The 27,704-nt window shown below is 41.0% G+C and overlaps 1 protein-coding gene across 1 annotated transcript in view; it reads left to right on the forward strand.

Annotated features, from left to right (window-relative positions):
* The window catches only part of LOC126184379 (uncharacterized), a 149,116-nt gene that overhangs the window by 107,254 nt on the left and 14,158 nt on the right, over positions 1-27,704 (forward strand). The window contains exon 8 of the mRNA XM_049926763.1: positions 15,771-15,921. Coding sequence (XP_049782720.1) covers positions 15,771-15,921 — 151 coding nt within the window. The remainder of the gene's footprint in view (positions 1-15,770; positions 15,922-27,704) is intronic.

Raw genomic sequence — 27,704 nt, forward strand, 5'->3', positions numbered from 1 at the left:
TCTTCCTTTTTTTTTTTTTTTTTTTTTTTTTTTTTTTTTTTTTTCAAATGCATATTATATTCATACATGTGACTTCTCTAGTGTTTGTGTTTATATATCATGTCCATACTTATAATTATGTTCTTTGTTTTCATTTCCTTTATGTGGCTCAAAAAGAGCAGACAGTTGCAATATTTTCCTATGGACATATGACCTGTCCATCTATGTAATATATTTATGTTCCTTCTATTATCTTGATTAATCTGTGACTCAATGAGAACTGACTTTGAAATAATTTACATATATTTTTTATATATCTTAAAATCGCATGTGATATATTTGTGTTTGTTTTTGATCATTTTCCATGTGGCTCATTGGGAGCAAAGATTAACATTTTTTTTTTTTACTTTCATATATTACTAAATATTTTTATTATGCTGTCATACTGAGAGCCATAACACAAAGTGCATTTGAAACAACACAACTAAAATATTTGCAGGAAAAAGGCACTTTGAAACGGTGTAACGGTCATTGTATACATACACATTATGCATAGTAAAACAAAAAAAATTATTAAAGTAGTACTTTTCCAAATTTTAACCATTTGACACATTTGTCCTAGTCGGCTAATATCATTAACGTTCTGTAAATGATATTACCCGAGGGGGGGTATTGTAACGGAACATATTAAAGGCTTTACTGTACCGAAGTATGCGATACCCTCCAAATTCAACCAGTTTAACGAGTATTTATGATTATAGAAAAGTTATTGTGTATGTTAACAATGATTTCATAACATGTCTCCATAAACAGTCAACCCATTAAATTATACTGAATAACTGACCCACACAAAAGTTTATATCACTTGATCACTGATACAGCAAATGTCATCATGTAATAAACACTAAGTTCATCTTAAATAATTAATATGAAATACGAAAAATAGTGGCCAACTTAGGTATTTTGGATCTCCTTAAATAAAAATCACCCAGTGAAACCTATTTGTTCACTAGGAGCGTTTTCACTCAGTATTCACGTAAGCAATCCTATTTGAGACGAAAACCAATGTAATTCTTAATAATTCATGTTATTTACTTATTTATGCAAATTAGAGAAGTCAATTGACAAACTTCTAAAAAACGGCCTTTTTGTAACAAAGAATTATTCTGTCAAGTCAACAAATCTGTCTGTCATTTTAATAACATGTTAAATTATGTCACTCGATGCAAATTAATAACTTTTCTGCACAAATTATGATAACAGATGTACATGTGACTTATAAACTATATCTCTTTTTAGTAGTTCTTTGACAATGTTATAAATACAAGCAGCAAGAAGGGTCAGGAGGCAGTCGGAATGTCACTTCGGTAAAGTGTGTTTGTGTGTTATTGTTTGAGGTGGATAAACAATGCAAAGAACATGTAAAGGAAGTACTACTTTGTGTTGTGTCATGGTCTTTGGTGGATAGTGGAATTAAGATGGCCACCAGAGTAATAAATATTTGAAGTTTACATATTTGTTGGTTTCGCTCGTTCTTTATCATCAAAAGCACATAAAAAACACAGGACCTCATGTTTTTAACCCTAGACAACCAGATTTAGAGCCAGCATCAGCATCGAGACACAGCAGCGATCCAGCAAGTGGCAGCGATTACCACAACACAATGCATTTTAATGGCGCAAACCTAACATCAAGTGCTAACAAGCTCCGTAAATGGGAGTGAAATAGTGCGATTATAGCAATTAGCTATATCTAAGACTAGGCGACCATTACAACCTGAAGATGAAACATAAGAGGTGGCTAGTTACAAACCCACATGCTTCTTCAGGTATGTGGATGATACCTCTCTGACCTGACCTCATGGTAGGGATAAGCTCAATGAGTTTCTGAAACAACTGAACTTAGCCACCCAAATTCTGTGTTTACCACGGAACTGGAAAAGGATGTCCAGTTGCTGTCTCTGGCTGTACTTATCGAAAGGAGAGAAGATGACTCATCTGGCCACACTTTGTAACACAAACCTACACACACTGATTTATACTTACAAACCAACAGCTTTCACCACCCAGTGCAGAAGAACGGAATTCTGAAGACATTGATCCACAGATCACACACCTTGTCAGATTTGTATATTCTGCCAGTAGAAACATAGCATCTGTGGTCAGTGTTGTGCAAGAGGGCTTTTCAACCGACCTCTACGACACTTGGTCTAGAATAAGAGCAAAATGAGGCAAAGACTGTGGCATACCTGCTCTGTGCAGGATCTATTTCTGACAAAATCACAAGTTTTCTCATGAAGCACAACAACAAGTGTATGTTCTGTCCATTTACCAAAATAACAGAACTACTTGCAGATGTGAAAGACGACCTGTAACTATGAAAACCAGGAATTTATAATATACCTTTTCAATGTGGCATGTCGTGCATTGGACAAACTTCTGGGATAGTGAACATCAGATGCAAAGAACATCAGAGACACACCCAGCTAACACAGACAACTAAATCTGCCATTGCCGAGTGCTGTTTGGAACTCAATCATTCCATGAACTATGATGAAATGTGTATTCTGGCACACGTCCAAGATATTGGGACAGTGTTATAAGAGAGTATATATTGATAAAGGTGATGAATAACTCGATCAGTCATTCAGAGGGTACCAACTAAGTAGAGCCTGGGATCCTGCATTGGAGTTGCTGAAAACACAATGGGGGCAGTGCTTCTAGCAGGAGCAGACCACAAAGGGAACACCTGGCACCACACCAATAGCAGAACACCAGATCACAGTCAGGTGCTACTGACTGAAGAGAGAATGCCTAAGAACACTGGTAGCAGGAGTGGACCACAGACGGAATGCCTGGAATCGACAGTGGAGGGAGGAAGAGCAAAGTTTATAAACACTGGACCCATTCCACGTGACAAGTAGTCTCAGGTAGCACATGATGATGATAACAAGTCACATTGTCAAAATACAGTGCAAGAATGACGCTGATATCTGGCGACAGAATACCCAATATCTCAAGATGTCAGCAGATCTCTGGGAAAGTGTGAAGAATTACAATATTTATAGATTTGCACTCTTATTTATAGTGATAGTTACTCGATGGGAAGCACAACATATTAGCTAATTTGTGCCTGTTTGACCCATGCAGGGGCAGTGGCAGTTTTGAAAGTTAATTAATTGACTGTGTGATTGTAAGCTTTTCCAGCGAATTGACTGTTTTTTGCTGTTCTCAGGTGTCCAGCCGAGTGCAGTCATGTTCGTAACATACTTTGACGGCATGCCTTTATCATCACCTTCAGGTGATACCCGTACAATGAGTGTCTTCACTACATCCTGCCTCCTTCATACTGTCATTGCTTCCTACCCCTTCCCTCATTACTAGATCACACACCGCATTGGATGGAGAGGTGGGGGGGGCAGGATTGCTGAAGGCTGGGCGTGAACTCTGGTCCCTCAGTACTTCTGTAGTCGCTGTCGAATGCAGACAGCATAAATCGGGCAGATAGTACAGACGATCAAAGAAAGATGTATGAGGCACAGAAGTCACACCAAACTGAAGCAGCCAACAAAATCTGCAGTCGCAGAACATTGCATAACTACACGGGACTCAATGAAGTGAGAAGGAACAGAGGTATTAATACAGACATTGTTTTGGGACTGGGTTCTGTAGGAGGCCATGGAAATATGAGTGGCCAATGGTCTGATTAACAGAGACACTAAGAAAAGCTTGGGCCCAGCTCTCAGCCAACAAAAATCACTGTGTTGGCCAAGTGCGACTTCCTCATCCGACGAGGGCTATAGAAGTACTGAGAGACAGGGCTTAATGCCTGGCCTTCGGTGACCCTATCCCTCCCACCACTCTAACTGACACATTGTGTGACCATGTAGTTCGGGAAAGGGTGTGTATAAAGGAGGCTCGATGTAGCGACAACATACATTCTACAGCTATCACCTGAAGATGACAGAAAGGTACGCTGTCGAAACGAAATGTCGTGTTAGAAAGATGACTGCACCTGGCTGAACACCCAAGAACAGTACAGATTACATGACTTCTTTACTGTGACATTGCAGCACACCTAATTTGGAGTGCCAGTTGGTTTCTAGTTTATCAGGTTTTACAATGTTTTGATCTTTAATTCTAAACTTCTCATTTCTCACAGGTGAAAAGATGAAATTTGTTGTTGTGGTGTGTGTTCTGTGAAAGCAGCTAGTTTATTTGTGACAAGCAGTGTTGTGAATTTTGCTTCAGCTCTGAAATAGGTATCTCATTAAATTCCTTTGGAAGATTTCATGCACTAGATTCTTCCACATACTGGACTGAAGTTGGTGTTGAGCTGATGGCGCCTATTCTCTTTACTAATTTGCAGTGTTTAGTACACTGAACTTGCATTCAGCATGATGGTGGTTGAAATCCCCATCTGGTCATCTCGATTTAAGTTTGCTGTGATTTCCCAAAAATTGCTTGATGAAAATGTTGGCAGGTATGCTATTAAAGAGGCATGGCTGATTTCCTTCTCCAGTTCAAGCTTGTGCAATGACTTTAATGACCTCATTGTTGACAGGATGTTAAACTTCACTATTCCTTCCTTCCTTCTTTACTATGTTTAACAAGCACTACTGGAAAGCTCTGCTGCTTGGAACTTCATAATTTTTCTGCAATAAATGAATCATTGTGTTGCCAATAACATTTGTTTCTTTGCCTGAAGTACCCTCTCTTAATTAGTGAGGTCATTTGGTACACAAGGAAAATAAAATGGGTAAAATATCAAAAACCACCAGCCACACATTATTGTTGATGAAGCTGCACATTGCAGTTATGGTGCTTGCAATGGTTCAGGAGAGGGGAGGGGGGGGGGGGGTTAGTTGTAAGAACTGTTAAAGGCTTGGTACAAATTTACTTAGGAGAATTATGTGTTTAGCACAGTATTTTCATTGCTCTATCCAATTTTCTTTAAGAAGTGCTTAATTTTCTGTGTTGAAATTAGTTGTCGATACAACTTTAGTTTTTCCAGTTCATTGTCATGTTGACAGTTCATCTCATAGGCTACTTAGTTGGCTAAATAATTGCTTTGCTGATTCGGTTAATGTCATGCATTAAAGTTCATCAGTCTTCCAGAATTCTTCTTGGAGAAGTTACGATTGTTAAGTAATATTGCTAAGAACTGTGATGCACACAGTGTTGCACAATGGTCAGCATTACTTGCTGCAGGTTGCGAGTGCAAAACTGGCCATCAGCAATTACTTGTTATTTAGTATTTATCACTTCTGTAAGGTTATTTTTTGTATAGTCTGGAACATTCTGTGTTTGTATAAATAGCAGCCCTTTCCGTCCAGAAATTCAGTTCCTTTCTGACTGTACTTTGGTGTTCCTAATAAATGTGCTTTCAGTGCGAAGTGTTGTACATCATTGACAAACCTTCTTGTGGATTTGGACTTAAGCGTATTTATGATGTGACATTGTCCAGGGGAGACACTAGGTACCTCAAAACATCTATAACACCATGGCTACAATTAGCCAATGTAATAGCCTTCACCTACTTGGACAGGAACAGAATACAAGCAATACATCTTTCTCACAATCTGTATATTCAGGTTACTAATGGATTCCAAACCAGCAAAAAGTTAGCTGCGTGTCAGGTATCCATCATTTCCCTGAACACTGATTAGAATCCACCGTAATGGCTGGAAGGATTCAACCGAGTCACCAAATTCAATAGGTGGTATGACATGATGTATTTGGAAAACGTGAACTTTTACTTGAACAGCACAGCCCAACAGTGATTCAAAAATAATGAATGTGAGCTTGATATTTGGAAGAAATTTCAAGCTGAACTGAAGAAAACATTTGGCAACAATTAGTGGAAAGTCGAATTATTGGAAGAACAATTGAATAGAGTCCAGTGTCATGGGGAAATCCTACATATAGAATGTTTTGGCCCTATGCCACATTGTGTGTGTAAATACGACAGAAGCTGACAAAATCACACACTCGATGAAATGGTTAGCATAAGGCAAGCTGTTCTGGTGAAGGATGTCACAGTAACTGAGGAATTCAATAAGTAGTGCCAGCACGTACAGGAGATCCAACAAAACAGAATTAGATGAAAGAACTATGGCCGACTTCCGAGTGGTCCCTACTGCAACTGCGGAAGACCACTACTATCTCACCTGTCCGGTACACCAAGTAATGAGAGAAGAGAGAAAGCATTTTATGTCAACCAGAACTGTCAAACTGAGTAAGCAAGAGATTTATAGCCATGAATGTTGACCCCATACATCCGGCGGTAATAGAGATTTTAGAAGAAGAGGTAGGTCGATCTGTAGCACCAGTGTCCATCAACGGTCAAATATGCTAAGAAGAAAGGAGTCTACTAACTTGAATGTGTGCCGCAGCTGCCAAATTACAACCCAGCATCCGACCAGTGCAAATACAACCAGTTCCTCCATCAAATATTACTGCCTCACAGAAGAATAGACATATGGAGAACAGAGGACAACACACTGGTTTGTTTCCATGTGGACACCCTGGACACAGAGAACATTACTGCAGAGAAAGAAGGTGATTTTTCAATTACTACAATCCTACTGGATGTCAACCATCACAACAGTTCTGTTCATGTCAGTCAAATGCAAATTATTATAGTCCACCTGTGGGTCAATGCCCACTGCCATACTGTGGACGAGGTCATTCCCAAACACAACATAGCCATTCCCTGTCACCATTCAGAGGCACCAGCTGCTTGCCTAGCCACTGAATATGGGAAAATTAACTGAGGCAACCATCTATGTAGATGAGCTCACCACAGATGAAAATACTCCGTGGACGACAGTCTCCATGATGTCAGTAAATTTCATTGACTTCTTCAATGTGCAGGCACTAGTTGACTCAGGGGCTTTGTTTTCTGTAATGTAGAATGCTTATCATCATTAGCTGAAAATTGTGTTCTGTGACATGAAAGTGATTGTGCTGAAAGTCGCAAATGGGAATTACTCACAGCTGACAGGAACATGTATTGCAAGAATAACTACCAGTGACTGAATGCTGCCCTTCAAATTTGTCATTTTATTTGACTGTAGTCATAATATTATTCTTGGATGGGGCTTCTTGAAGGCATCACAAGCAGTCATAGACTGTAGAAGATCAGAGCTCCTGATTGAAAAAACTATTCCAACAAGTGCACATAACAAAGACTGCTCCGGACAGATGTTTTCCGTTGAAGACATTGTTGCCCGTCGTCCTCACCAAGATGAGTTCCAGTTGTCGGTCGAGGTGGTCAGTTAATCTGTAAAGCTTTTGTTGATTTCATGGAGCACCCCAGGCTCACAAAACAAATCTATGTGCCAGTGACATTATAAACACTTCAGGTGGTCAAAGAGAACTTTGGATCACTAAATGTCAGGAGCTGCCACGACTCATCCCTGTGTGTGTGTGTGTGTGTGTGTGTGTGTGTGTGTGTGTGTGTGTGTGTGTGTGTGTGGGCGCGCGCGCGCGCGCGCGCGCATAGGGACAGCCAAATCATTCCAGTAACAGCAGCTTAGTGCCATCGATGAAGAACCATACTCTGTTACCACTACAGACATCACAGGGGAGGATGTTATTATTTAACTGCCAATAAACTCTGGACTGACTGAGAAACAACATGTGCAAGTGCTAGCCATTGTTGGCTAATTTTTGGATGCTTTCATATCTGGTGTGGAGAAAAGACAGAGCAAGTGGGTCATGGTGAAACACCATAACAGCATTGGAAATCATCCAGCAATTAGCCAGTGCTCATATAGGGTCTCACCAGCTCAACAATGGAAAATCGAAGAGTAAGTGGAGAAGGTGCTGAAAGATACCATTGAACCTTCAGAGATTCCTTGGTCCTCACCTGCGGTCCTTGTGATGACAAGTGGTAGCACGTGGCATTTTTGTATCAATTGTTGTGACTAAACAAAGTCATGAAAGTAGATATCTACCCATTGCCACATATTGATGACAGCCTAGGCTGCTTGAAAGGAGCGAAGTACTTGTCAGCTATGGACATGCAGACAGGCAACTGGAAAACTAAGATTGACTAGATTGACAGGGAAAAGACTGCCTGCAGTAACTCCTGGCGGCCTCTTATGAGTTCAAAGTTATGTCGTTTGTATCGTATAATGCCCCAGCCACGTTTGAATGTGATGGACAACCTTCTTCATCACCTTAAATGGATGACGTGTTTTTGTTATCTGGAGAACATTGTAATATGTTTTTTTCTTTTAATGTATTTGAAAAACATCTAAACACCCTGACAACTGTTCTGAAGTGCATTTAAACTGCAGGCGTCTGCCTGAATCCAAAAAAATTGCCTCTCCATTGTCCAAAAATTAAAATCTTGGGGGCACTTAGTGTATGGCGATGATGTATAGCCCAATCCGGGGAAAAATAAGAGCAGACACTGCGTGGATGAAATCTGTGTCATCACTGCAACAATCAAATGACGTTACTACTGAACAGAGGGAAGATCCAGCTCTGATGAAAACCATGTGGTAGCAACAACAATTTATCCTTGATGAATTTCCGTGATGCTCCTACATCTGATCAACTGGGATTCATCAAGACTGTAGACAGAATTAGATGGAGGTATCACTGACCAGGTCTCTAATGATTCATTAGACACTGTGTGTGTCACTGCAAGGAATGCCAGTGAGGGAAGCACATGCCACAGTTACCTCCAGGGTATCTGGTACCAATTTTGCCTGCAGCAGTGCCATTTCGCTGAAACAGAATTGAACTCTTTGGTAGATTCCTGAAATTAACAGATAGAAATCGATAGATAATTGTCTGCGCTGACCACCTTACCTGCTATGCTGTCACCAGAGCTCATGATTGCCAGAGCTCCAGAAATTGCAAAGTTTGTTGGAAAAGATATCATTCTGAAGCATGAAGCACCCCAGGTGATGATTTCTGATCATGGAAGAGTTTACCATTCAAAACCAGTACCAGACGTAATTTCCTGTTGGGACATCACACGCATGATGACAACTGCCTACCACCCACATACGAATGGCCTTGCAGAACTCTTCAATAAGCTGCTGACAGATATGCTCTCGATGTATGTTGATGTCTAGCGCAGAGATTGGGATACAATGCTGCCCATTGTGACATTTCCATATGGCACAACAAAGCAGAACACTACATACTTTACATCATTTTTTTCTAGTTCATCTTAAGGCCAAAACGATATGGGGCACACTGTTCCCATTTCAACCAGACAACACCTCATCAACAGGACCAAAATAGCAAGACATGTTGCTTGCATGTAGACACTGGATACCCAGGAGCATTGTGGTGCCAAGCAGTGGCTATTAAAATAAATTTCAGAAAACTTGTTATGTATTTCTATGTCTGGCAGTAAGTGGAACTAACAGAAAAGTTGCTAAAGCACTATTTTCAGCTGTATCATATCCTTCGTTGCAGATCATACATCACAAGTCAAGGATTATGACCCTTCGACAAGAAGGCAGAAGGACAGGTGTTGTCCATGTCCTCCGTATGAAACCCTACACAGTCCTCAGGTACATATCGGTGATGAGGGCTTCCCATTCAAGGAAACCGAAGACTCACTTGATGACTGTGGAGCTTTGACTGAAAGAGCTAGCTTCAATGCTCGTTGTAACAAAAAGAATGTGACAACACAATCAGAAAGTGAGGCTCCACCAGGAGTGCCATAGAGAGGACCAGTGATAAGATCTAAATCTAGAGTGCTGTAGTCAGCTCCAAAGATAACTTCTGAAACAGTAGGTCACTTGTTTCTCAAGGAGAGGAGCAATTCAAGAGCTGTGGTGCATGCAGTATGGTGTAACAGTTAGCGTCACTGGCTGTCATTCTGTAGGTTTCCACTTCAAGCAATTATTTATCATTTAGTATTTATCATTTCTTTATGTTCTCAGAGTTTCTTAATGTTTCTGTATTCTGGAATATTTGATCCTTGTATAAACAGCATCACACTCTGGTCTGTTCTGGCAGTGCACTGGTGTTCGTAATAAAGATGCTTTCTTTGATAAGTGCTCTACTTCACTGACGACCCTGCTTTTGGATTTGAACTTGAAATTGGTTACAGTGCAGCATTATTTCAACTCCACCACAAAACTTCTAACACAAAAATCACCATGTACTCTAATTTTGTCCTTTCTTACTGTCTCACTGGTAATTCATTAAAAAATTGCTGTCTTATTTAAGGAAGTAATGATGAACATATTAATGTTCCTGGTTTGGGTAGAGAGATATTTTTGCACAGTTAACTGACAGTAACATACTTCCATTTACTGTTCTGTAGTAGAACTATTAGTTTCTGTTGTGGTTTGCTGTTGGATGCTCCTGCATGCATATTTTTCTTGGAGAAACAAGCACCTACTTTTAAAATGCAATATCAGCATTTTATTCATTTATTGAAATGCCCAGCTACATACACTATATAAGCTTCTATGTAACACATTGCTTTGCAGTTTGTTTAAATATAAAATATATATAAATTATTTTGAATTTCAATGATTTTTATGTACTTTTAATGCTTTCTCTATGGATAAGTCTACCAAACCAAAGCAATACAGTGGTACTGAGATGAATGTTTACTGGTTTTAACAGTTAGGCAATAAATAATCTACACCATACTTGTTAGGCCATGTAATCCCTATTTGACTGACATATTGCATCCTAGGTGTGTGTGTGTGTGTGTGTGTGTGTGTGTGTGTGTGTGTGTGTGTGTAGGCGCGCGCGCGCGCTTGCGCGTGCGCATGTACAGTTGTGTAATATTTTGGTTCTTCATCATCATCATCATTTAAGACTGATTATGCCTTTCAGCGTTCAGTCTGGAGCATAGTCCCCCTTATAAAATTCCTCCATGATCCCTTATTCAGCGCTAACATTGGTGCCTCTTCTGATGTTAAGCCTATTACTTCAAAATCGTTCTTAACTGAATCCAGGTACCTTCTCCTTGGTCTAACCTGACTACTCCTACCCTCTACTGCTGAACCCATGAGTCTCTTGGGTAACCTTGCTTCTCCCATGCGTGTAACATGACCCCACCATCTAAGCCTGTTCGCCCTGGCTGCTACATCTATAGAGTTCATTCCCAATTTTTCTTTGATTTCCTCATTTTGCACACCCTCCTGCCATTGTTCCCATCTACTAGTACCTGCAATCATCCTAGCTACTTTCATATCCGTAACCTCAACCTTATTGATAAGGCAACCTGAATCCACTCAGCTTTCACTCCCATACAACAAAGTTGGTCGAAAGATTGAACGGTGTACAGATAACTTAGTCTTGGTACTGACTTCCTTCTTGCAGAAGAGAGTAGATCATAGCTGAGCGCTCACTGCATTAGCTTTGCTACACCTCGCTTCCAGTTCTTTCACTATGTTGCCATCCTGTGAGAATATGCATCCTAAGTGCTTGAAACCGTCCACCTGTTCTAACTTTGTTCCTCCTATTTGGCACTCAATCCGTTTATATCTCTTTCCCACTGACATTACTTTTGTTTTGGAGATGCTAATCTTCATACCATAGTCCTTACATTTCTGATCTAGCTCTGAAATATTACTTTGCAAACTTTCAATCGAATCTGCCATCACAACTAAGTCATCCGCATATGCGAGACTGCTTATTTTGTGTTCACCTATCTTAATCTCACCCAGCCAGTCTATTGTTTTCCACATACGATCCATAAATAATACACTCCTGGAAATTGAAATAAGAACACCGTGAATTCATTGTCCCAGGAAGGGGAAACTTTATTGACACATTCCTGGGGTCAGATACATCACATGATCACACTGACAGAACCACAGGCACATAGACACAGGCAACAGAGCATGCACAATGTCGGCACTAGTACAGTGTATATCCACCTTTCGCAGCAATGCAGGCTGCTATTCTCCCATGGAGACGATCGTAGAGATGCTGGATGTAGTCCTGTGGAACGGCTTGCCATGCCATTTCCACCTGGCGCCTCAGTTGGACCAGCGTTCGTGCTGGACGTGCAGACCGCGTGAGACGACGCTTCATCCAGTCCCAAACATGCTCAATGGGGGACAGATCCGGAGATCTTGCTGGCCAGGGTAGTTGACTTACACCTTCTAGAGCACGTTGGGTGGCACGGGATACATGCAGACGTGTATTGTCCTTTTGGAACAGCAAGTTCCCTTGCCGGTCGAGGAATGGTAGAACGATGGGTTCAATGACGGTTTGGATGTACCATGCACTATTCAGTGTCCCCTCGACGATCACCAGTGGTGTATGGCCAGTGTAGGAGATCGCTCCCCACACCATGATGCCGGGTGTTGGCCCTGTGTGCCTCGGTCGTATGCAGTCCTGATTGTGGCGCTCACCTGCACGGCGCCAAACACGCATACAACCATCATTGGCACCAAGGCAGAAGCGACTCTCATCACTGAAGACGACACGTCTCCATTCGTCCCTCCATTCACGCCTGTCGCGACACCACTGGAGGCGGGCTGCACGATGTTGGGGCGTGAGCGGAAGACGGCCTAACGGTGTGCGGGACCATAGCCCAGCTTCATGGAGACGGTTGCGAATGGTCCTCGCCGATACCCCAGGAGCAACAGTGTCCCTAATTTGCTGGGAAGTGGCGGTGCGGTCCCCTACGGCACTGCGTAGGATCCTACGGTCTTGGCGTGCATCCGTGCGTCGCTGCGGTCCGGTCCCAGGTCGACGGGCACGTGCACCTTCCGCCGACCACTGGCGACAACATCAATGTACTGTGGAGACCTCACGCCCCACGTGTTGAGCAATTCGGCGGTACGTCCACCCGGCCTCCCGCATGCCCACTATACGCCCTCGCTCAAAGTCCGTCAACTGCACATACGGTTCACGTCCACGCTGTCACGGCATGCTACCAGTGTTAAAGACTGCGATGGAGCTCCGTATGCCACGGCAAACTGGCTGACACTGACGGCGGCGGTGCACAAATGCTGCGCAGCTAGCGCCATTCGACGGCCAACACCGCGGTTCCTGGTGTGTCCGCTGTGCCGTGCGTGTGATCATTGCTTGTACAGCCCTCTCGCAGTGTCCGGAGCAAGTATGGTGGGTCTGACACACCGGTGTCAATGTGTTCTTTTTTCCATTTCCAGGAGTGTATGAACAACAGTGGATACAGGTTGCAGCCTTGTCTTACCCCTGAAACTACTCTGAACCATGAACTCAATTTACCATCAACTCTATCTGCTGCCTGACTATCTATGTAAAGACCTTTAATTGCTTGCAAAAGTTTGCCTCCTATTCCATAATCATGTAGAACAGACAATAACTTCCTCCTAGGAACTCGGTCATATGCCTTTTCTAGGTCTATAAAACATAGATACAATTCCCTGTTCCACTCGTAACACTTCTCCATTATTTGCCGTAAGCTAAAGATCTGGTCCTTACACCCTCTAAGAGGCCTAAACCCATACAGATTTTCATCCAATTTGTCCTCAACTAATACTCGCACTTTCCTTTCAACAATGACTGAGAAGATTTTACCCACAACGCTGATCAAAGATATACCTCTGTAGTTGTTACAATCTTTTCTGTTCCATGTTTAAAGTTTGGTGTGATTACTGCTTTCGTCCAGTCTGATGGAACCTGTCTCGACTCCCACGCCATTTCAATTATCCTGTGTAGCCATTTAAGACCTGACATTCCACTGTATTTGATGAGTTCCAACTTAATTTCATCCACCCCAGCCGCTTTATTGCACTGCAATCTACTGACCATTTTCTCCACTTCCTCAAATGTGATCCTATTTCCATCATCATTCCTGTCCCATTGTACATCGAAATCTGAAACTTTACTGATCATATTTTCACCTACATTGAGCAACTCTTCAAAATATTCCCTCCATCTGCCCAAGGCATCAACAGGATTCACCAGCAGTTTTCCTGACCTGTCCAAAATACTTGTCATTTCCTTCTTACCTCCCTTTCGAAGACTGCTAATTACACTCCAGAATGGTTTTCCAGCAGCTTGACCCAAGGTCTCCAACCTGTTTCCAAAGTCTTCCCAAGCTTTCTTCTTGGATGCTGTAATTATTAATTTGGCTTTGTTTCTTTCTTCAACATAACTTTCTCTGTCTACCTGAGTTCTAGTATGTAGCCATTTTTGATATGCCTTCTTTTTCCTTTTACAGGCTGCCTTGACTGTGTCATTCCACCAAGCTGTTTGCTTCATCCTACCTTTACATACTACTGTTCCAAGACATTCTTTGGCCACTTCTAGTACTGTGTCCCTGTACCTTGTCCATTCCTTTTCCAGTGACTGCAATTGACTACATTCAACTAACTGGTACCTTTCTGAGATCACTGTTATGTACTTGTGTCTCACTTCCTTATCCTGAAGTTTCTCCACTCTTATCCTCCTACTCATGGACCTGACCTCCTGCACTTTCGGTCTCACAATACCAATTTCACTGCAGATTAAATAGTGATCAGTGTCATCAAAGAATCCCCTGAATACACGTGTGTCCCTCACGGCCTTCCTGAATTCCTTATCTGTTATTACATAGTCAATGACAGATCTGGTTCCCCTGCCTTCCCAAGTATACCGGTGAATGTTCTTATGTTTAAAAAAGGAGTTTGTGATTACTAAGCCCATACTGGCACAGAAATCCAAGAGCTGTTTCCCGTTCCTGTTGGCCTCCATATCCTCTCCACATTTACCCATAACCTTTTCATACCCTTCTGTTCGATTTCCAATCCTGGCATTAAAATCACCCATGAGCAGAACACTGTCCTTGTCCTTTACTCTAACAACTACATCACTGAGTGCGTCATAAAAACTATCCATCTTATCTTGATCTGTCCCTTCACAATGCGAATATACTGACACAATCCTAATTTTCTTGCTAGACACTGTCAAATCTATCCACATCAGTCGTTCGTTTACATACCTTATTGCAACTACACTGGGTTCCATTTCTTTCCTGATGAAAAGCCGTACACCCCATTGTGCTATTCCTGCTTTGACTCCTGACAGGTAGACCTTGTATTCTCCCACTTCCTCTTCTTTCTCACCCCTTACCCGAATGTCACTAACAGCTAAAACGTCCAATCCCATCTTACTTGCAGCCTCTGCCAGCTCTACCTTCTTCCCAGAGTTGTGCACAAAATCCTGCACTGGTAACAATTCTGCAATTACAGATGGCTATAGAGGCAGCATGGCTCAATATTTCTGCAGAGGGCTTCCATCGACTTGTTGAACCCGTACCACATCAATTGCACCACTGTGCAGGGCAAAAGGAGGTCCGACACAAAATTAGGGGGTATCCCATGGCTTCTCTCACCTCAGTGTATTATGTCACTGACGAACCTTAACAAATATCTCATTGTTGTTGCGGAACAAAATTTATTCAGCCCGCATTCACATTTATGCTTGGCCAGTGTATTAGGACTCTCCAATTCTGAGTGGTTCTGATTAATGAAGTAATGAAATAGTTCCTAAATGTGTGTTTCATCGCTTAACCAACCAAGCACTTCACTCTCCTAGTGCTCATGATGTGACAACTTAGCATTATTTTTATTTATTCATTTTCTGCAGCAGTTGATCTGCTACTAGAAGTAGCAGGACTTAAGTTTTGTTCTGTCCTATTGCTTACTGTTGTATCTATGATACTTTTGTTATCAGCTTGCAGCACTCTATTTACTCCAATGGATGAACTGGATCAGATGACTTTTCTATTACATAAAGATATTGTTTTTGTGATTTTATGCTTGTGCGTCATAATTTAAAGTTTCAAGTCATAATTATTTTTTTCTTTTAATCTTTCAGTGTGTCCAGTGGCTAGAGGATGCAAAACTTAATCAACTTCGGAGAGAAGGAATACGTTATGCTAGAATTCAACTTTGTGACAACGATATATATTTTCTGCCTCGCAATATAATTCACCAGTTTCGAACTGTGTCAGCTGTTACAAGTATTGGTAAGCTTGTTGATCATAAATTATTTTGAATGTGACTGATTTTTATAAACTTTTAATGCTTTCTTTATGGGTAAGCCCACCAAGTCAAATTGATATAGTGGTACTAAGCTGAATATTTACTGGTTTTAACATTTAGGCAGTAAATAATATACACTATCGCTATTTGGCTGTGTACTTCCTATTTGACTGACATATTGCCTCCTAGTAGCATGTTTATATGTTACTGTCATGAACTGTTTACAAATTACAGTGTACAGTTATACATCCATCACCAGGCACCATCAGCAAAAATTCACAAATTACATACCAGTTTATTACCTATTACAGAGGTAACAGTAACAGTAGGATCATCATGGGTTTCTGTGTTCTGGCTTTTCTAACAAGCTCAAGTTAATTGTGTGGATAGCATGGTGTAATTTAACTTTTATATAATAAAATGGATTGTTGTTCTCCTTCTCATCCTCCTCCTCATGTATAATGTAGAGGGACAATGCCCCCGTTTCAACTTTATATTAACTTCAGTTTTAAAAAGCTGACATTAAATTTTAATATTATCAAAATGGTTAAAGAGCAAATACTAATGATACGTGTATTTTATCACTACAGAAGCAGTTGTTAACACAAAGTGGGAGTTATTAAGACAATGTACAAAGTAAAAACTGGATATTAAGAGCACATGTACGCGGTTTGTTGAAAATTGCTATAATGTGTTGTGGTACAGAAGACAGTCTGATAGTATGGCAAATCACTGTAGTCTCACTAACACAGTCATAATGATGTCCTACAACGAATCCACATCTGGATCGATTTTCAGAGGTATAGGATCCCTCCCTCTCGAAATTGACATGTAGGGCTAGGACTTTCCAGGTTTGTAGAGTGGTGAAGTAGGGATGCATCGTGGAACTGACTTGGCCCCAGTTAATTCCAATTAGTATGAGGTAATGCTGCAAGCTTCAGTTCAGAGTCCTCCATGTCGGCCAGTGGCTTCTCATTGCATCATATTTAAACTCATTGGTGTCAGGTCTTCCTGATGGGCTCTGCTTCATTATGTGCTGGCAGTGCAGCTTGTAGGTGTTGCCTTTATGGGTGTCATTGATAGCTAAAATAGCAGGCTCGTTAGTGCCACAATTGGTAGTTAATTTCGAGATCTTGAATATCATCATTGTGTTGGCCGTGGTTCTTGTACAGATGTCATACAATGGCTATGCACGCTGTTGGTACATGTAATACAAGTAGTGGCAGCAATATAGCTGATACGGAGACTGCTATTACTGCTATGCTTCTGACAGGCGTGAGGGCAGAGAGGGTGGAAGCTGTGACAGCTGTATTGCTGGTGATGGAGGCTACAGTCACCACTGCGCTGGTAGTGTTCACTGGGATATATATTGATTAGCTTTTGTATCTCCGAAAATATAGTGTTAGTGTATCATATGACACTCTAAAGTGCAGTAGAGCTTTCACTACGTTCAGATATCATATTTTCAACAAAAGTGGGAGCAGCATCAAAATATGAATCTCATTCTTATCCAAGGAGTGAGAAAAGTCAAACTCATTGTAGCTAGCAAGAACAGTCCATACAGATACTAGGTCGTAAAGGCAACACTGTATGGTGTGAAATTATAATTACATATATTGGACCAAAGTGACTTGGCCATGATCAGTATCATGCTTAAATAACCAGTGGCTGTGCCCATTCCACATGCAACTTGCAATTGCAGCAACTGCCACAGCTGCAGCATAAACTACGATTGGTGCAATTCAACGACACTATACAATTTATGCCAGTGAGAAAGTTAATTTCCCCATGACTGCTGCTAATCAGCAGAGGTACAATATCACTGCCACCTTTAACTGGAATGTAGCGTTGGTAATGCCTAGGATGTGGTATGAACGGATGGCACTGGGGGAACAGAAGTGCTGGAATGCCCAACAAAGGATCTGGGGTGGTTGGTGGAACATGACAGAGCAAGGGATATCCATAATCTGATCTTCTGCCACTGCTAACATCATCTCTGTGCTTGCCTCTGCTGGTACGGGCTGGAGATTCACTGAGGTTGACGGGTGTGGATCCATCTCCAAGTATGACCATTCACTGCTGTGGCAAATCTCTGCTTGGCACCATGTGGAACCACGCTGACGTAGGAAGAGAGCATATTGAACTGGGAATGGAGGCTGGGGTGAAGTTTATGCCACTTGGGAAGCTGAGTAATGGCAAAAGTTGGTGGTGGTCGGTGGTCGGTGGCTAGATGTGCACTATGCCAAAGTTGTCAGGGGGGGGGAGGGGGGCATTCGGTGTGTGACATGGAGTGGCCTGATCTTATCCTTGTGACCAATCAATTTATATTGACTGGCCACTATCTCAAAAATTTTATGTCCCCAGTTTGCCATGACTATAACTTGGGTCTTCTAGGGTGTATGGTTAAGTGTGTAGGCCCAGACATAGGAGCCCATGCAAATACGTGACCAGTGTGTGAGCTCTGGGATGGTGATGAAAGATCTATCAGTGTGCAGATCCTGTGCCCATGTAGCAGCTCTGCCACTTGTGACAATTGACGAGGGTGGACTAAGATGTGACAAGGAAACTTGTCGCTGCTGCCCCCACTGTCATTGCCAGCATCGTATTGGGTAGTTGTTGTTGTTATAGTCTTCAGTCTGAACACTGATTTGATGCAGCTCTCCATGTTACTCTATCCTGTGCAAGCCTCTTCATCTCTGAATAATTGCTGCAACCTATATTCTTTTTAACATGCTTACAGTATTCATCTCGTGGTCTCCCTCCTCAATTTTTACCCCCTACACATTCCTCCAGTACTAAATTGGTGATCCCTTGATGTCTTAGAATGTGTCCTACCAGCCAATCCTTTCTTTGATATCTATTTATTAAATCTCCTGGCCACCACTCCACAACTGAAGTAGATGCTGGATGGAATTGTATTTTGTCAGATTTGGATGTCATTACACTGGCAGAATTCCTTAATCATAGATGAAGAAAATTGTTTGCCATTGTCTGACACAGCAGTGTGTGAAGTTCCTCAATTGCAGTAATAGCAATGATGGCCTGAATCATAAGCTTTGAAGTGGTTGTCATCTGGACCGCATAACTTGCAAATCTGGACTGTGTGTTCGGTGTTGGTGTCTACACATTACCAGTAAATGTGACATTGAGCCAACAATACCATGTGCGAAATACCCCAGTGCAGTTGATGGAGCAACTGAAGAATGTGGAGTCAGAATGATCACACTTGATACCACTTCTCAGTGGCTAAAAGGAGTATTCCATCCTTGGCTGTCAGGCAAAGGAATAATAAGTGCAGGGTCTTTATTACTTAGGCAGGTTCTCTTGGTCACCTATACTGTGTGGACTACAGTATCTGGCTTCCAGATCCATGAACAAGTTCCTTTAGTTTTGAAATGCATTCCAGATAATGTTCTGGGAGCATTGTGCCGAACTTATGCACAGTAATTTGAACCTTTGCTGAGCTGTGCAAAAGAATATTTGACTCATGTGTCATTACAACCTGCAGCCCAGCCACTTTCATGTCTTGCTCAACTGGTAACTTTTAACAGTGTGCAGGGCTGTAAAAAGTGGACTTGACTGAGTGATGGCCAAGGGTTTTATTACCCGTTTTTGTCAAGTTGTGAGTTACGCCAGTGTTAGTTATTAAAACAAAATGGGATGATACGCATTTTCAGAAATTCCAGAGACGCAGGTGATTCACAGTCTAATAAACATTTATATCGGATTTTGTGGGTGGATATCTGCAGTTGCCAGTATATGTGGAAAAACAATGGATTCATGTGTTGAGTTCACCATTTTGAATATAAAAGTACATTATGTTAATATTCAGGGTATGAACTATTTAGAGCAGTTTACCCAACGGATACCACAGTGTACTAATTATTTAGCTAACATTATAGTGACAGGGACTCTTGATCAAATTCACATTTTTTCAACTTAGGATTAAATATTTGTGATATACAGGGTGATCTGAAGTTCCCATTACAGCCTTCTAGGACTTATAGAGGAGACTCAATACATAATATTTTGATTAGGAACACGTCTGGAAACGTCATCCAATGACGCTATAGAGCATCAGAGTTATAGGTGCTGGCACCTGTAAATGTATGTATATACAGGGTGATTTCATGATAATGCTACAAACTTTCTAGGATGATGGAGAAGGGTAATGTATCAATTTTCGGAAACAAACAAGTTGAAAATTATAAGCAGAAACCATTCTGATACCTCTGACAGTGGCTTACATGTACTGGTACTGTTGTTGGTAAGACTGTATCTTCGCTACTGTGAAACGTGTCTCCTCTATTGTTCAAGTGCTCATAGCTCTTAGGGAGTATGCGTTTTAGAGCCTTTGTTTACTAGACATTGTTTTGGTTCATACTGCCATGTCCACAAATTGTTGATCCTGCTACAGATATCCTCATCAGTTCCTCCATTTTTAGTCACAGTTCTTCTGAGGTACAAGAAGTCTTTAAAATCCTCTAAATTCCTTCCATTTATTTGGGACTTCCCATCTATAGTCACATTTAACTGTATAAATTTTGTCTTTCGTAAGACAAGCCTTCCCACCACTCCATTCAGATCTGCTAGGCATGGATAACAACATGATCCCTCTCCAGTTATTGCAGTTTGTCAGGTCTCTGTTCTTCAGAAGTTTTACTGAGATGTCTGTCTTCCATTCTTCTGGCATTTCTTCCCTGTTCTAGATCTTGTTGAACAGAGGGTATGATAAATCTACTATCATTGATAGGTCTTTTTTCAGCATTTCTGGTGGAATACTGTATAACCCAGGGATCTTACCACATTTCATTTGCTTTGGAGTGACCCTGATCTCCTTTCTGCTAGGCACTACACTCTTGATTCTTGCAGAGCTCTCATTCATCCACATTCTCATCTTTGACTATGTTTTCCTGCTCTTCTGTTGCCTGTTGTACTTCGTCTATCTGTGCCTCTCTGTTTAGTGCCTCTTCAAAATGTTCATGACATTTTTCCAATTGTTCAGTTTCATTTGTCAGCTTTGTTCCTGCCTTGCTTTTCACTAGATGGTTTATTGATCCCTTCTTCCTCCTAGCATTCTTGTGGTCTGGTAAAGCTCATTCGTGTCTCCTTTTCTTGCAGCTCTCTCGTGCTCATGTAGCAGGATCATTTGTCAATTTCTTTCAGTCTGATCTCTCACTCTTTTTCACCTCATGATCTACTCTGGTATATGCTACATGTAGCTCAGTCTATTGCCTAATGATTTTTGCGATACTCATCTTTGCTTTCAAATTGTTCCTTTCTCCCACTTTCTTCCAGGTGTTCCTGCTCACACAATCTTTTCTTTTACTGTCTAAATTCTACTACCTTTTCAGCAATTTCAAGAATTTTTCTCCCTTGACTTTTTGTCAGTGCTGTTTTACTCCATCCTCCACATCATGTTGAGTGCTTGATATGTATTATACAATTCTAGTCTAAATTCCTGTTTGAATTTAGGACCATTCTGCTTTGAGGTATCAAACCACTTCTTTTGTAAATCAAATTTCTTCTTTGTTGCTAAGATTTTCAAATGTACATTAGTTAGTATCAAGTGGTGGTTACTGCGTATACGAGCTCCCCTTTTATTTCTAACATTTAGCAATGATCTTTTCTATTTCCGACCTATGGCAAAGTGGTTGATCTGATTCTGCATCTTGTGGTTGGGTAATACCAATGAGATTTTATAGTAATTTTTGTGTGGAAACAGTGTTCCTCCTATGACTAGCTCGTTCTTTGCGCAGAACTCCATAAAAGTTCATCAATTACATTAGCCTCCCCAACTTTGTGTCATCCCATTATGTGCTCCAACCTCAGATTTTCTACACCCACTTTTGCATTTATGTCTCCCACAACTATGACAGTATCTCATTTCACACCTTCAGTGCTGCTTGTAGTGCAGCATAGAAATGGTTTTTGATGCATCTCTATCTGCTTGTTCAGTTGGAGCTTAGCATTGAATGATAGTCACATTCCATATCTGACCTTCAAAGTGGAGTAAGTGTAGTCTTCACCCAAGTGCATCCCATCTGGAAAAGCAATGATATTTTCCTGCAAACAAAACATCAAATATTCAACACTAACATAAAATCAGTGTAGCTGTACAGGTGTGAAACCTGAAAGGTGACAAAATCAGTCAACAAGAAAATACAAACTTTTACAAACCAGTGCTTACAAAAATCCTGAGAGTAGTTTGGTCAGGTTTAATATCCAGTGAAAAGGTGTGGAACTGTACAGAAGAGACGCCTGCAGATATACGCATAAAGGTAAGAAAATGGAAGTGGATTGGGCACACGCCATACAAAAATCAGACGGCAATAAAGAGACAACCCCTGGATTGGAATCCTCAAGCTCATCGTAGAAGAAGAAGATTGACGATGAAGTGGAGGAGGACAGTGGAGACAGAAGCAGGAAGAAAGGTGAAGGCAATGGCACAAAATGGAGTCTGTTGATAATGTTTCATCGAAGCCCCATGTTTCAACAACTGAAATAAAAGGATGTAAGTCAAATAAGTCATATTAAGCAAGTTGTGGCCCACAAATGCAGAAGAGAGTGTTGATGCCATATACAAATTGTCATTTCCCAAAAATTTGACAGAACTGAATTCTTTTCTGGGTACTGTTAGATACTATGGCAAATTTATTACCAAAGTAGCCCGAACAGCATACCCGGTGAACCAACTACAAAAGAAAGGCCTCAAATTTGTATGCTCCACAACCTGCAAGAAGTTCTTTATGCAGTTCAAACTGTGTTTTAAATCTGTGCCATGCCTTCTGAGCAAAACCATTTTAGCTGGCCAATTGGATCCATGAGCACCCAAAAAAATCTCTGCAGGATGTTAGGAGAGAGATTGTTGTAGTGTGGATTCCACTTCAAAATTGCAGAGTAAAGACTTTACTGCTATTCTTCAGGGTAGAGACTTGAATGTTAGCCATGAGGAGACACTTAGGATCTTTAGTCTGCTTACCAGTTCTGTTCATCTTTGAGCCAGTCATGACTAAGAACTCTGGTCACAAGTCTGAGTAATTTTTATTGATACTGGGCATATTATTGCTGTATTAGTGACCAAGATATGTTATTTATTTTATAACAGTGATTTGGAAAAGCTAACTATGGTCCAAAAAACCTTTTTGCAAAAATAAATGTTTGTAACATAACCAACATTTCTACAATGGATGTAACAAATCCCTATGTGTATTATTATTCTGCAAATAACACTCTCAAATGAAATTAAATTAACATTAATGAATGTAACCTCAATCAAATAAAAATTTTCATCACAACGTAATTGACACTGAATGTGGGGCCTAGCAAAATCCATCACTGCAACCCTCACACTCAGTAAAGACACTTTGAAATATGAGACTGGTGCAGTTCTGTCCCACAAAAATACCAACAGAACAGACCAACCAATCGCATATGACTCCGAGATGTTATTGAAACTGAGGGAGCTCCACAGACCACTATGTCAATGTCCAATAATTTGTGTTATTTGCATTTAAGTAATTCTGCCAGTGTAATGGCGTCCAGCATCTGACCACCTGTCTTTCCACCTGGCATCCAGTCCAGTGGTGACTCAGTTGTCAGGTCATTTGAAAAGCAGATAGTCAATATTATGTGGGTAATGACAGTGGCAGAAGTTGTAGTTACTGGTGCGAACAAAGTTTTGGAATGTACTGGGAGAATGGAGTACTTCAATATGCGTCAAGGGAAAGTTGATAGGAGAGCTGTTTACATCTGAGGCAGATGGGAAAAGGCAAAATGTGAAAGAGTGTACTGTACCTTTGAATTATAACAGTCACAAAAGAATGGAAATTAAGGATGGAACAGACAACTGAATTAATTTTAGCTGCCACAGCAGAATTTTCTATCAAATAATCAGTTTGTGGAAAACTCATGAAGCAAATTAGAAATGATGGCGAGTTCATTTTGGGGGAAAGTCAATAAAAATGCAAGGGATGCTGACATATACATTCAGAAAGAGAGAGATGTTTTTTTCATTTGTGAATTGGGCCATATGTTATTGATAAGTTTTCTGTTTGGCACTGAAGGGCACAAGAGGTGTGGAAGCATCAGTGCAAGAGAAATGAGGGACTATTTCTCAGTGTGAGGGTGTTTTCCTTTTATGAAAGGAAGGTTAACTTCATGTAGGAATGAGGCAGCACTGTAGTTTGCAATAATTGTTAGTTTAATGGGCTGAGTGTGGTGAGTTTTATTGTATGAAAGTGACAGACAATTGATATTTATATGTCAAAGATTGTAGAGGACTCTGAGGGCACCCAGATAGTGAAAAGTGCTAATAGTGTGAGCTGATACACATCTAAAGTGAGGAAATAGTACAAAGGAATTGGTGCAAAAATCCGTTGAAATATGCTGAAAGCAGCAAAACTGCTATTTTATCCATTTTTACTTGTTCTTAAGCACGAGTGTGTTTTCTTATATGATTATTGATCTTAAGCACGAGTGTGTTTTCTTATATGATTATTGATGTAAACACACTGGACAAAAAAAATTAGTAACCCCCCGCCCCTAGGAGACAATGTGCTAATACAGTGTAACTGTCTCTATCTTTGATAATCGCTCTAATTTGGCAAATAAGAGAATCCACAAGTTTCTTCAGGTATGCCATATACAGCTGAAGCCACAAACAGATGATTAGGTCCCAGAGACTATTGAACTGCACACAGGATTAGTGGACCACTCAAGGTGCAATATGGTGCCTGAGAGTTTGTTAAACCACGAACATATGCATACAGCTGTATGATCACTGTTGTTCTCACCTTGGAAAATACGAACATTCACACCTCATGAAAATGCAGAAGATAAGGCAGCACATGATCACCAAGAATGTTGGAATAAGCATCCTCATTCATGTTCATGGTAAGCTGAAAGAGTGGGTCCAGGTCGTGGTATTAAAACACTCCCAATACATCACAGAACCACATCCAGCCTGAACTACACTCTCCACATACTATGGGCTAAATGTTTCTGGTCATTGATGCATTTGATGCCTAGAATCATTTGAAAAGAAGCAAAATCAGACTTACCAAACTGTTCTACATTCCTCCAGTTTCTTTGTTATTTGGTCAGCTGAAGATTTGAACCTTTATGTACCACTGAGTTAATGGCCTTTTGCAAAGCACCTGACTCCAAATGTCTATTGATGCTGTTTCATTCCCTATGTTCACTCAGAAATTGGTTGATGTGGACCTGCGTTTACTGACGGCAGCAATTTCTGTCCGGTCTGAAACCAACTGTCATTGAATAGGTATGCCACTTGCCTCCAGTACTTTTCAGTTAGGATCTTTTCATGACCACAGTTCTTACGTCGTGTTACATGGCTGCAAGTGGTACACCATGCTGTGTAGAATCATTGGGCAGTGCGCACTGATACATCGACAGTTTGGGCAACTTCATAAGTGATGAAGCCATGGGCACGTCCGAACACAATAACTTGTTCCTTTCTGCCACGTCTCCAGTTCGAACCTTCTTAAGACACTGATTTCGTACAGTGGACATGCACATACACACCACTTCACTGCAATGACTCATCACTGATGGAGGGTCACATCTAAAGCAATCCAATATGCTCTTATAAGTGTCTGATTAATATTTTGTTCAGTGAGCTTATTATTGTCTTCCTTGTGATTTCCTTTGCATAATTATATGTTTTATATATCTGTACAAAATGTCTAAGGCAAACGTGTTGCCAAACAACATGTAAAGTATTTCTTGATCTCAATTTAAACTGTATGTAGATTTTATGCCACAGAAGTTTTTCACGTACTTTTCCATGTAATCTCAAGAAGAATACTACCCCATTACATGTTTTTGTCATTGAATATATTCATGTAAATAGGATTTTGATAAACAAGCATAGCAAGAATTGCCCAGGTTAGGGAAATACTGACCAGTGATTATGTTAAATGCAACTGTTTATCACTTGGAGACAAACAAGGAACACAGATAGTCAAAGAAAGATAATGTGTGTGGGACACTGAAATACAGTACATCATATTATTTCTGGATCACAGTGACTTAAGTAGTGACGTGAAAATTGTCATCGCTTATGTAGGCAGCTATGTAATTTATCAATCAAGTAGTGTTACAAGAGCAGGAAGAGACATGCAGAAGGCTGAAAACAATGATTAAGACAAACGCTATGCCTGTTTGTCCAGGCACAGAGGAGTAGCTGCCAATGGCCATTGAAAGAGACACATGAGACATCTGCCATCTGGAACCAAAGAGGCCTGGTGGCTGGAGTCTGCAACCAAACAATGAAGAGCACAGGTGGAGAGGCCAAGAAAGTCATCAATCCAAGAGTGAACCTTCAGTTGTAATGGCCAGACTGGAAGGCAGTGCTATGCACCCAGCTTTTGTTAGGGCAGCTATAGGCACACAAAAATTCACACAATAACAAAAGTCTCTTGAAAACAGGGATGAGTGAAGGATATACTCACCACCAGACAGCAGACATTAGCAGGTTTGGGGGAAAATACAATTAGTCACAAAACAAGAACACCTTCCGAGAAAATATTTGTTGGAGACTTTGTTGGTCTTTTACCATGGGAATGAGAGTGTTATGTAACAGTTATGAAAGATGTAACATAATTCACTTGGCAAGAAGCATCTCAGTTGGCCAAACAGATGCAGGGACACACTTATAGGAATCTTTGATGAATATAATGTCTGAGTGGGGAACTTCACTTGGAAATTGCAGGATAGAGACCTCACTGCTAGACTTCATGGCTGAGACTTTCAGTGCTGGCTGTGAGGAGACAGCTCGGAGGCCATTCAAGACTTTGCCTCTGAACGTCACTGCCAGACGTCCAGCTTTGGGCACAGTCAAAAGACACATACTTCCACTCATAGGGATGGCATGTCCCTGTCACTGCCATTGCCACAGCAAAATCTGTTACTACAAACATCAGGCTCACTAGGGACCTCTCGAAATATAGCACTGGTGACATTCAATCCCATAAAAATGCTGATGAAACAGACCAACAAATTGCATATACCTCCAATACTTAACAGTAGTGAAACTCAGTGATCCCCAATTTGAGAAGGCAGCACTGGCTTTCATTTATGGAATCAAGAAATTTTAAGTTTACTTGTATGGCATTAAATTCCACTTGATCAAGGACCATAAGCCTCTAATTTCAGTTTTCAGCTTTTGTCCAAGCTCCTGAAAATGAATGTACAATTTTTGCAGTGGTGGGCACTCTTCCTTTGTAATTAACATTACATCATACATTATAATCCCACTGTACAACATGTCGGCACCGACACTCTTCCCAACCAACCCATGAGCTCAGAAACTGACTTTGATCAACAGGAAACAGTATATTTTGAGGTTAACAACACTGAGCAATGGGCTAGACAAATTTTGTATCACATCCAGCAGGGTAGCTCATGCCATATGGAACATACTTGTACAGTTGTACATCATGTTATAGCAGTGCTTCTAGGCAACTGAGACACCGTGGTGCTAGATGTACTTTGTTGTTGCAAATGTAGCACACTGCATTCTGATGTGGGCCGTGCTTCTTGTTATGCTTACTGTAGCACTCAGGAAATGGTTTGCGTGATTTACGGGGGCTTTTTTACATGCTTAGTAAGGGGCTGGAGGCAACGTGGGGAGGGACAAACTGTAATCTACATCTGCAGCTACATACATACTCTGCAAGCCACTGTACAGCGGATGATGGGGGATATGTTGTAACACTAGTAGTCATTTCCCTATCTGCAACAC

The sequence above is a fragment of the Schistocerca cancellata genome, chromosome 4 (assembly GCF_023864275.1).
Source record: "Schistocerca cancellata isolate TAMUIC-IGC-003103 chromosome 4, iqSchCanc2.1, whole genome shotgun sequence".
NCBI classification, from domain to species: domain Eukaryota; kingdom Metazoa; phylum Arthropoda; class Insecta; order Orthoptera; family Acrididae; genus Schistocerca; species Schistocerca cancellata.